Genomic DNA, 11,123 nt, shown 5'->3' with positions numbered 1-11,123 from the left:
GGGAACAGGAGGGAAAGCTGAGCCTGGCCCCCTCTCTGCTTTCTCTCCATTTCAGTCTTAGAGGCCATGGGGTGGTGAGAGGCCCACAGGCCAGGGATTCAGAAGGCTAGACTGGAGGACTTTAGGGGAAACTATTAACCTCTTGAACCGCAGTTATCTCACCTGGGAAGTGGGATAATAATGGCACTGCCCTTGCCAGGCAGTTGAGACGGTGCCTGTGAAAGCACCTGGCACAGGGCTTGGTGCACAGTAGGTGCTCCATTAGCATCTTCACTGCTCAGATCTTGGGAGGATCTGAGTCTGCACTTGGGAGACTTCCCTTCCTTACCAGCCAGCCTCGTGCTTCCTCTGGCCTCCTGCTTTCCTCAGCTTTCCCCCTTACCCTCCCTTAGCTGAGGGCATGTCACCCCCCCTCCCCCACTGGTGATTCCTGAGCTCAGGGCAGGCCTGACTGGCCCCAGGGGTGGGCATGGGACAATGTCACACGCGTTGCGTGATGTGGCCAGACGCCCTCAGTGCGCAGGGAAGGGCACGCTGCTGCTGCTGCTTCTGCCACTGCCAATTGCCAGGTGCGAGATGAACGGCCCAGAGTCGGGGGATACCCCCTCCCCCGCCCCACCTAATCCTCCAAGGTGTGGAGTCTCTGGTCCCTGCCTACTCAGCAGACATTGCCAGTCCTGCTCCCATTTGCGCCAGGAGACAACCCAGGAATTTGGGCCTTGAGGCCCCGCCCCCTCTCAGTCCCCTCCCCAGCTTTGTCTCCTACCAGGGTGTCTATCCCAGCTGCCCTGGGTCCCTAAGTCACTCATTCTCTCAGACAGCCCACCTCGGGGCTCAACAGGCCAATTCCACACTCTCTCCTCTGCCAGGAGGTCTCCTAAATTCACTGCCCCTCCTTTGCTGTGTGACCTTGGGCAAGTAACACAGTCACTCTGGGGCCACTTCCCGAAGAGATGATGCCTAGTGAGGGTGCAGTCACTGTTAGTTCCTGCAGTTGCTCAGAAGCAGCGATTGGTGATTGGGTGCTGGGTGCTCCTCGCATTGTCTTGGTTAACCCCCAACAGCCGAGAGAGGGGGGCAGTTATCACTCCCCCCTCAGCCCCACACTCCCTCATCTGATGGGAGTGGGAGGGATTGTGTGAGGGGTCCCAAGAGCTCTTTTCACTGACTCATCTGGGCAGTTGATGTCCACTGAGCATCCTGCCCTCCAGTCAGCGCTACACACATGGGGTGGACACACCAAAGCCCCCGCCCTCATGCTTGATGTCCCAGTTCAAACCCTGCCCAGCTCTGCTCCCCCGGGACCTTGGTATAAAAGATTTCCCCAGGCCCCTTGCTTTGCAGCCCAGCAACCCTCCCCAGGGTGAACAAAAATACTCCACGTGGTCCATGCCCAGTGCTATAAGCGGGAGGCGAGACAGTAAAGGTGAGGCACAGGCTCTGCCTCCACAGAGCTAGGACTGGGGGCCTGGAAAGAATCACTCAGCTAGCAGTGACCAGAATGGCTGAGTGACAAAGGAGAAAGACAGGGGCTGGAGGTCCAAGAAGGTTACCCTGAGGAACTGACTTCTGGGGGAGGGGGACTGGGCCCCTGAAAAGAGCTGGAGGCTGGCCTTCCTGACTCCCTGGCTCCAGCCTTCTCTGCCATCCCCCCAACCTGCTCCCTCTGGCCCAGGCCCCACCAGGGCCCCCATAAACACTGTCCTCCCGCCCCCCCTTCCCTGGGGCCAAGGAAACTCATCTCCAAGCACTTTTTGGCTTCTGAGCCTCCCAGCCTCAGGCTGCTGGGTGGCTGGTAAACAGCTTGTTAAGGTGATTAACACTGCAATTAAAGCTGGAAAAACCGAGGCCAGGGTGCTGGCTGAAGGCTCTCCCTTCTCCTCCCCCTCTCTGTTCTCCCCCTGCCCTCCTCTTCCATCCCCTCCGGGCTTGGTTGACGCAACTCAGCCTGACTTGGCGAACCAGAGCCCTCCCTTAGGCTGGGAGGCTGCACACCGAGTGTCCAGTTGGTCTCAGCTGCCCAGAATCCCTTCCCTGCGGAGGTTGGGGGCCCTGCTGGCCTGGGGAGTAAGTGGTAGTGATGGTGTGCTGCTGAGGCGGGTGGTGTGCAGAGGCTGATTTGGGGTGAGGTCTCTAAGATCCACTAGTGCCTGGGACCCCTTAAAGGGAGGGGCCTCAAGGACAGGGGTAGAGACCATCCTTCTCATCCACTTCCGCAAGTGAGAAGGGCAGGGGCCGTCTCCTTCCAGTCGAGGGGCAGGAGTTTCCTTTCTCCAGGCTCTCAGAGTCAGGGTGGCTCCCAGCACATCTGAGGGGCTGGGAAGTGCCAGACCCTGAGCCTTGCATCCGGGGAAGGTTTTAAGGACCCACTGGGTCCGTGCCTCCCCTCCCTTCAGCATCAGCTCTAGCCAACCCGCGAGGGCCCTCGAGGCTCCTGCTCTCAGGCTCCCCCACAAGCCTCCTTCCTCTGCACCCCATGAGTCCTAGGAGAGGAGTTATTCTGCAGGTGGGGTCTCCAGGGAGTATGTTCCCAGACCCCCATCTCTGCCTGTCATGCTGCCATCCTTCTTTCAAGGCATAATTCAAATCCCACCTCCCCCATGAAGCCTTTCTACGTGTCCTTCCCACCCACCACCAACTGGCCCTGCCCTTTCCTCTGACAACCCATCCAGTCTCTCTGACTGCGTCAGGTTTGTCCAGCTGGGGGCCTGTCCGGGGTGGGCCCTGCTTCTGGCCATGGAGCTCGTAGCCCAGGTCTGTGCCTCCCTTCCCCAGGCTTCAGTCATCTGTGGTACCAGCTCCTAGAACAGTGCGTGGAATAGAGCAGGTGCTCAGTAAATATTGGTTGAATCCTTTTTGGAGTGCACCTAGAGATCGGTGGATCGACCAATGTGGTAAGTGCAGCCAGGGGCCTGGGTCTGAATGAGGCACATTGAGGGTGGGATGGGGCAGGAGGCTAGGTGGGCAGTGAGCCCCATCTCCCCTGTCACCATCGTCAACAGCAACTTTGATACACCGAGCAGTACGCACCATGTGCTGGATGCCTTGTGAAGCGTTTTACACATATTATCCATTTAGTCCTTGCAACAACTACCTGCCAGGCAGGTAGCATTATTCCTATGTTACAGATGAGAAAACTGAGGCTTAGAAAGGTTAAGTGACTTGCCCAAGATCACACAGTCAGTAAAGTAGTGGAGGCAGGATTCACTCCAGGTCAGCTTACTCCAGCGTGCACATTCCTGACTACAGCATTAAGCCTTTCCAAGGATCAGCCCTGGGGAAGAAGCCCAGCCCCGCCCGCCTCCACTTCTCCCAGGGAAGGACTCAGGGAGGAGGGCTGGAGGGTTGGGGTGGGCACAGCTGCCCAGCTCTCTGACACTCTGCCCTGGCGTCTTAGTAACCTGAGCTGCAGAAAAGCCCATGAAGAGCACCCATTCTCCAGACAGACCAGGGTTCAAATCCCAGCATTGCCATGTATTAGTTATGTGAACTTGACAGAGATTGGACCTCTCTGAGCCTCAGCTTCCCCATCTGAACATTGAGTACTATACCACCCCCCTCGCTGGCTGTTGTGAGGATAACATGCAAAGTGCCTGGCACAGGGTAGGAGTTTAGCAAATCCAGCCCTTATTAAGGTTTGGAGAACAGTGATCCTCAGGGCAGACTGGGGTTCCCTCGCCCCCCTCTTCTTCCCTGAAGGTTGTCACGAGGCAACGAGTGTAGTCAAGAAGCACCTGGCAGAAGATGGGCTCAGCTGCCCCACCTAGGCACTCTGCCATGTCCCCCACCCAAGTCCCTGTCCTTGTGGCTCTCCTACCCACCAGGGCTGGTGAAGAGGGCCACCTGCCTGGCCTGGAGGTGAGGAGAGGAGGAAGGGGAGGTGAGGGGCGGGGCTGACCCTGAGGGAGGTCACCCGGGCAGTTAATCCAGCCTGACAGAGCAGGGATGAGCAGGGAGGAATTAGGGAGCTTACAACATCCTTTCATCCCGCAGCAGCCCGCCCGCCAGCCTGCCCGCCCAGCCTCCCTCCTTCCTTCCTCTCTCTTTCTGCCCTTTTTTTCCCTCTCCCTCCCTTTGCTGGCAGCCCAGTCCTAATAAAATGCAGTGTCTCCAGCAAGTCTGCCCGGCTGCCGCCTCACTGCTCCTGCCTGCACGCAGCCCTCAACCCAAACTGCTCAGCTCAGCCCCGCCTGGCAGCTGCCACTTAACCCTTGCCAGCCTGGCTGGCGTCCGTGGGCTGGAGGCCCTCCTCCCTTCCCCCACCCTCGGGCGTGGTGGGAGGGGAGGCCTATTTTCTGAGAGGCAGAAGGGTGAGGTGAGGGTTGGAGGGCCCCCATGTTCTGGAGCCCTGCTGTTCCACAAGGCCCTTCTGTCTTCTGCCTTCTCATCCTTATTCTGCTTTGTGCCTCACCGTAGCCACAGAGGCCAAAAGGGTGGGGATTGTTGTTCCCATTTGACAGATGAGGAAACTGAGATTCTGACAGAGAGGTTCCAGGCTAAGCTGGGTCACCTTGGCTGCTGGGTGGTGTTGCTGACTCTCCATCCTAGACTTTTTCCAGTACAGGGAGCTGCCTATGCCTGTGTGTGTGTGTGTGTGTGTGATGCTCGGGTGACTTGAGCGATGCGTGTGTGCACCTGTGTATCCCTTGGAATGTACGATTTGTATATTTGTGTGACGCTACCTTGTCTCAGGTGTGCGTTTGGATCTGTGTACTGGCCTCAGAGGGCAACACGTTTGCCTGAGGTGGGAGTCCGTGTATGTGTGATGGTAGAGAGATGCGTTTCTTGGTACGTGTGTGTGTATAAGCGAGAGAGGTGGCTTCACAAGCGTGTGCGTGCATTCACGCTGTCTCCCATCTGTGCCAAGACGTTTGTTCACACACACCCCACTCCGTTCCTACTGCCACCTCCAGCTCTCTGTCCCCAGAGGCTCTGAGTCTGGCAGTTGGAAGAGGAGGGTGGCGGCACTGCTGGCCCAGGCCGGCAGCCGCGGCAGCAAAAGGGCTCTGAGTCAGGGCCCGAGCACTCCCAGGGAAGGTCAACATGGAAACCCCTTGTCTGTTTCCATGGTCCAGCCTGGATCCCAGTGGCCTGGGGTCCCTGCCAGCTGTGAGAGCAGTGGTGTTCCCCCTGCCTGAGGCCTCACCCTCACCCCCAGCTGGAAGGGATAGACAGGAGGGTGAGGGGCCAGGGCGTGGAGGCAGGGGGTTTACACGCGCGTGCAAGCGTGTCTGCATGTGAGCCCAAGATCAAAGAGCAGCCCTGAGGTGACCCGGCGGCAGTGGCGGATGGCTGCTGGCTCGCAGGGGATGCCAAGCCACCAAGCAGAGTGGAGTCAGGGGGGCCAAGGGCTGGGAGCCTCCACTCCCCAGACCGTGGGGGCAGCCATGGGGTCAGGAGCACTTACTACCCAGGGCCAGGCTCAGCCCAGTCCTTGAGCCCAGAGCGCCAGCAGTAGGTCCCCAGGGCTCTGACTCCCCCAGGAGACCCTGGAGGCTCAGAGGGCCTTCCCCACCAAACACCTTCCCCAACTCCCGGCCCTCCGCCGAGAGCTTCCTGCCTCTAGCCTCCAGTTCAAAGAGCTCAGTGGTTATTTTCTTCTTTTTTATTAATGTTATATATAAAGATGGGTCCAATAAGAAAGCAGAAATGAGAAGGCGGGGGGGGGGTGGGACTTGGCTTCATTCCTCTACCCCTGGGGTGGGACTCTTCGAGATCCACCACGTCTCTCCTCTCGCCTGTGCCTCCCACAAACCCAAATCCAGCCAGAGCCCACATCTGTTTCTCTCAGCTCACGACGCACAGGCAGGTACATCCAGGAGGAAAGGGCCACATAAATAGGAAACCACAGTAGGGAGGAGGCTGCTTCTCTCTGTTGCTTTAAAAAAAATACATACTATATATATAGCTACAGTCTTCTACCTCTCCTTTTCTTCCATGTTCGACCACATCAGGGGTGGAGGACGGTTAGCTCTGGGGGGCGTCCGGGCCAGGAAGGGGCAGTGCCACTGACCCTTCAGACAGCCACCCCCTCACCCCTAAAGGCACCGAGTTATAACCCTTCCCTTGTGCCCCATGCACGTCACCCGACATTCTCCGCCGTCTTGGCGGGAATTATCTGTTTCCAAGGCCACCGGAAAGGGGGTGTTTTGGGGTTTGTCTTGCCTTGGAGATTTGGGGTTTGGCGCCAAAACTGCCAACTCACTGGAGGAGAGGAATAGGTGGGGTGCGGGCGAGCAGAGGCACCCACGCAGGGGAGATTGGTCCTATCTGTTAACAATGCCCTTTGTCTTCCTATTTTTCAACAGCTTTTGAAACCAAAGTTGTGCAAAGTCCTGTACATGGAAGAAGAAATGGGTCCTCGGGAAGGATGCCTGGGATCCACCCCTCCTCTCCGACCAAAGCGGGGGAGGGGAGGTGCTCCTTGAGTTCTCTCTAAAGCCACAAATATTAAAAGCTTCCCTTACTTGGGGGCTTTTCTTTGGTTGAACCCTCAAACCCTAAATGAGGGCTAAAAGTTCAGGGCAGGGCTCGTTGAGGTCCCCACCCTGAGTCCCAGTCTCAAGGTTCAATGTCTTTTTGGCAGAGGGAATGCTCAGTTAAGGGGCAGCCCAGGTCCCCGTGGCAGGAGCTTAGGCCTGGCAGGTCCCAGAATCCACAGTGCCTGGTGCCCCAGCCCAGGCCTGACCTGAAGACGCTCCACGGTGTCCCCGGTGCCCAAGGAATCCAGTCTAGGGACTCGGTACTAAGTTTTAGAATCTGGAAGGTGATGAGCCATTTAAAGCCAATCCAGGCTCTTGGAGCAGAAGGGAAACAGCTGTCCCAGCCGGAGCGAAGTTCCCAAACATCTGGAGGGGCACCCCAGTGTCTAGGCAGGGGAAGGGAAATTCAGGGGGCATCCTTGGCCCATGCAAATTTCATCTGGAAGCTCTTGGGTCCCTGGAGGAAGGGGCAAGGGAAGGGGGAAAAGGGGTGTCCTTTCCCCTCTGCTCCCCGATGATTCCTGAGTGTCGGCTAGGACGGAGGCGCCTTCTGCTTGGTCCTGGGGTTCCTTCGTGAGAGGTTCAGGCCAGGGGGGTGCTCAGTACACAGCCCCAGGGTTGGGCGGGGGCCCGGGGGAGGCATGGTGCAGGGTGGCTGGTTGAGGCGGCTGCTGCTGTAAGTGGGGTCCACTCAGGTTCTGTGCATGGTACCAGGAGTTGGTGGGGTCGTCCAGGTAGCTGGGGGAAGCACTGTACGGGAGCGGCGGGGGCAGCTGGCTGCGGGCAGGGGCTGGAGTAGAGTGGGAAGATGTGTCCCAGAGGGCGGGTGACGGTGGTGAGTTGCAGGCCATGGAATCACTGTTATTGGGGCTGTGCTCCAGGGGCGCCTCCCCGTTCTTGTACAGCTTCTTGAATTTGGAGCGGCGGTTCTGGAACCAGATTTTCACCTGCCCCAGAGAAGAAAGGGGGAGCTAGTTAGCCTCGCAGAACGCTGAGTGAAAACCCATCAGGGGACCCAGCCTAGAGAGGGCAAGGCCAGCACCCACCGTCACACAAGACCCAGGCAAAACCCAGGCACCCGAACCCCCAGGCCAGCATCTTTATTCTGTCGGGGACGGAACTTCGGCCAGGAACTTCTGACTGCCTAGGTCCAAATTTTGCTCTGCCACTTACTAAGCGTGGGACCTTGGGCAAGTTACTTAACCTCTCTGGTTCTTGCTTTCCTCATCTACAAAATGGGGATGATGGCAGCACTATTACCTACCTCATAGGGTTATTATGATGCTCAAATAAGTTAAGACAAATAAAGAACTCAGTACAGCCAGCCATACTACTGACATAGTAAGCACTGAATAAAAGGCAGCCCAGGCGGGAGATGGGCGGCTTGTGGTATTTTGTTCACATTGGAAACCCATAAGCAGAGGTGCACAGATACACAGAGACAAATGCACACCCACATAAGCATCTCCATGCGCGGCAATGTACACACTCACAGCTTCACACACGAGACACCAGGCTATAAAGATACACACATGCACAGATACAGCCAGATAAACACCCTGCAAACATGAGCACCCACGTTCACACACTCAGGAGCCCTCCAGGGCTGGCTAATGGGGGTGACCTGGGGACTCAGGAGCAGGTGAGCCATGATTCCCCAAATTTCCCTTGGGGTTTCTCCCCCTCCCCCTGCTGCTCTCCACCCCATGACTGGTACAAACAATGAATCAGCTCCTCACCGGGTGACCCAGATTCCCGGCGGACCAGGCCCCACGCAGCCGCAACCCAGGCCCGCCTGTCAACACCTGTAGGGAGCCAGGCGTCCGCCACTCCTCCCCTGAGCAGTGACAGGCTGCTGGGGGCTTTAGGGACAGGCTGGGGGTGGGGGGAGTCCCACCTCTGAGTTCCTGTCCCCCTTTGTGGGGAATCTCTGTTCCTGGCTCCCAGCACACACAAAGGGGTGGAGCATTTGGGTGCTGAGCAGGAATGCAGTCTTTTGATACAAGCACACATTTTTATACATGCACTCACCCCTGTGCCCAGTCAAGTACATCTGCCTTGCCATCTATAAGCACAGTGACCCTTGAAAGGTCTCACTCCTTAAGTGTGCTTTCCCACATGTACACAGATCCATTAGCCTGTGTGCAAATATACATGCATACACGTATATGTACACCTCTTACACACACATGCCTGGCCTGGGGGGAGACACGGTGTAGACTCCTATCAGTGACCAACCCTGTGAGTGACCCACACTGTTGGGGGCCTGTGGGAGCTGGCGATTCTGGGGTACAGGGAGGACACCTCTCCTTGTGAGAGACTCAGTCGCACAGGTTCACAAATATGCATGCCTGTACACGTGCTAATGCACAAACTTCCAACAGAGGTTGAGATCTGGGGTTCCCTCCACCCACAGGCAAGGGTTTCAAGGCCCTGCGGGGAACTTAAGAGGCCATCTAGGCTCAGCAGTGCCTGGGGAGTCCCGGGGTCCCGCGGGGCCCCACCGAGTCCTCGCGGCCCTCGACCGCCCACCACTGACCTGCGTCTGCGTGAGGCCCAGCTGCGCGGCCAGCTCGGCGCGCTCGGGCAGCGCCAGGTACTGGGCCTTCTGGAAGCGGCGCTGCAGGGCGGCCAGCTGGTAGCTGGAGTAGATCGTGCGCGGCTTTCGGACCTTCTTGGGCTTCCCGTTCACCATGCGCACCTCGGCTTCCGGTTCCTCCTTCACGGACACTGCGGGCAACGCACGGGGCAGTGGGCGGCTCAGCCTCGGCATGCGACCCCGGTGCCCTCATGGGCCCCGCGGGACACGCCACCCTCCGGCCCACCTACTCACCCCGGGACTTCCCGGTTGCTCGCTCCGCCGCCGGCGCCCCGGCTGGGAGCTGCGGCCACAGCGCCGGGCCGGCGGCCGCCCGCGACGCGGCGCTCCCCCGCTCCCAGCTCCGCGCCCCCAGAGCGCGGTCCCGGCGCCAAGCTACCACCGGACGCGCACGGCCGCCGCCTCGCTCTCCGCAGCTCCCGCCACCGTCTGCCCGCCGCCCTGTCACCCGCACCACGCCGTCGGTCGCTTCTCTCCCTCTTTCCCTTCTGTCCTCCCTTCCTTTATTGTTCTTTAAACTTTTTATTTTAGAATAGTTTTAGATTTTCAGAAAAGTTGCAGACACATCAGACGCCCTTCTTCCTTCCTTTCTTCACCCTTTCCTCTGTCCCTTTCTTGTGTCCTTTCTCTCACTTTGTCTCTCCACTTTTACGCTGACTCCACTTTTCTCTTTTTCAGTTTCTCCACTCTCCGCTGCTGCTTCCTTCCCTGTTCCGGTAATTCTGAGGGGTCTCTCTCCGTGTCCCCCTCACCTTTCTCCCTCCCCCCCCCCCAGGCCAGATCCAAAGAGGGGTCGCAGAGCTTCCAGCGCCCGCTGCCTACCCACCAGCCCTCTACAGCCCCATGGAGGACCGCCTGCTGAAGTGCCCGGAAAGCACCTGGAGCAGGAGGTTCTCTGACATCCACAGCCCCTGCGTCCTCGCCTCGCTCACCCGGATCCTCACCCAGGACCACGGCGCCCCGCACGCACCACGCCCCGAAGGCGCGCAGTCTCGGGACTGGAAGGTCGTCTGTCCCCTCTGGGGGTCATCTAGCCCACCTTCTCTAACTTCGGACAGTACATTTCTTACCCGGGGCGCGTCCCTAGATTTCGGCTCCAATTCCTCGCCTTTCTCTCGCTCGCTCGGGAACCTCCGCGTGTCCCCCACTCTCCCGCGACCCCGTGGTCCTCACCTGGGTCCTGCGCGGGCAGTGGCTGTTCCCGGTAGGCTCCGTATTGCCGGTAGGAGGTTCCGTAGGTATACTCGGACTTGGGCGAATACGCGCCCGTGCCTGCAAGCCCGTTGAGGTTGAACTGGTGGTGGTAGGTGTAGGGGTTCACGGTCTGGCCATAGGGCTGGCCCGAGTAGTAGTCGTGCTGGGGAGCGCTGTAGTAGCCCAGGTCAGTGACGGAAGACTCCGGCAAGGTGGGCGAGTCCTTGGAACCCGCATGGCAGCTGAGCGAGCTGGAGATATCGGTGAGGATGCTGCTGAGCTTGCGATCGAAGGAGCCACTCATCCTGGCGGGCGCCGCGCCACCCCCCGGGCTGGCCTCGGCCGAAGCGCCGGAACGGGCAGGAGCGCGGGGGAGGCGGAGTAGACGAGGCGGGGGTGCGTGTCCGGAGGGCGAGGGGAGGGCCCGGCAGCGTCTCTGGGGAGGGTCGGCCGAGGGGCGCTTAGACCATCGCCGGTCTTCCGGCGGTCGCGGCGCGTTTCTCGTCGCGTCCCAAGCCACAGTCAAATGCTGCCAGCTCCGCCCGGCCAGCGGGTTATAGACTCAATAGTGGAGTCGCAGAGGGAGGCCCCAGCGCTCTGATTGGCTGCAAGTCTTGCCTTCCAGGCAAAACATGCTCTTGAGCTCTTTCGTTCCTCTCTCTCCCTCTCTCTCCCTCTCTCTCTCTCTCCCTCTCTCTCTCTCTCTCCCTCATTCTTTGTTGTTACCCAACACATACACACACACACACACTCACACAGACCCCTCTGTTCCTCCTCCTGTGGATCCCTCCCTCAGCCCAGATAAACCCCCAGTGTCTCTGAAGGAAAGAGTGGGAGGAGGGTGTCTA

The 11,123-nt window shown here is 58.9% G+C and overlaps 1 protein-coding gene across 1 annotated transcript; it reads right to left on the bottom strand.

Moving 5' to 3' along the window:
* Positions 1-5,590: 5,590 nt before the first annotated feature.
* DLX3 (distal-less homeobox 3) lies at positions 5,591-10,813 on the bottom strand. The gene is made up of 3 exons (XM_036838344.1): positions 10,255-10,813; positions 9,022-9,212; positions 5,591-7,429 (listed from the first exon to the last, which is right to left on the bottom strand). The coding sequence occupies exons 1-3, from the start codon at positions 10,577-10,579 to the stop codon at positions 7,082-7,084; spliced, it is 864 nt and encodes a 287-aa protein (XP_036694239.1). The 5' UTR covers positions 10,580-10,813; the 3' UTR covers positions 5,591-7,081.
* Positions 10,814-11,123: the final 310 nt, after the last annotated feature.

The sequence above is a fragment of the Balaenoptera musculus genome, chromosome 20 (assembly GCF_009873245.2).
Source record: "Balaenoptera musculus isolate JJ_BM4_2016_0621 chromosome 20, mBalMus1.pri.v3, whole genome shotgun sequence".
Classification (NCBI taxonomy): Eukaryota; Metazoa; Chordata; class Mammalia; order Artiodactyla; family Balaenopteridae; genus Balaenoptera; species Balaenoptera musculus.
This window is presented reverse-complemented; position numbering and strand designations above follow the sequence as displayed.

Bases quoted from the DNA above. Each gene is read 5' to 3' on its own strand.
- DLX3 (XM_036838344.1), bottom strand. From the start codon at position 10,579: ATGAGTGGCTCCTTCGATCGCAAGCTCAGCAGCATCCTCACCGATATC. The intron at 9,213-10,254 runs GTGAGGACCACG...CGTTGCCCGCAG, and splicing joins ACTGCCCGCGCAGGACCCAG to TGTCCGTGAAGGAGGAACCG. The intron at 7,430-9,021 runs GTCAGTGGTGGG...TCTCTGGGGCAG, and splicing joins TGGGCCTCACGCAGACGCAG to GTGAAAATCTGGTTCCAGAA.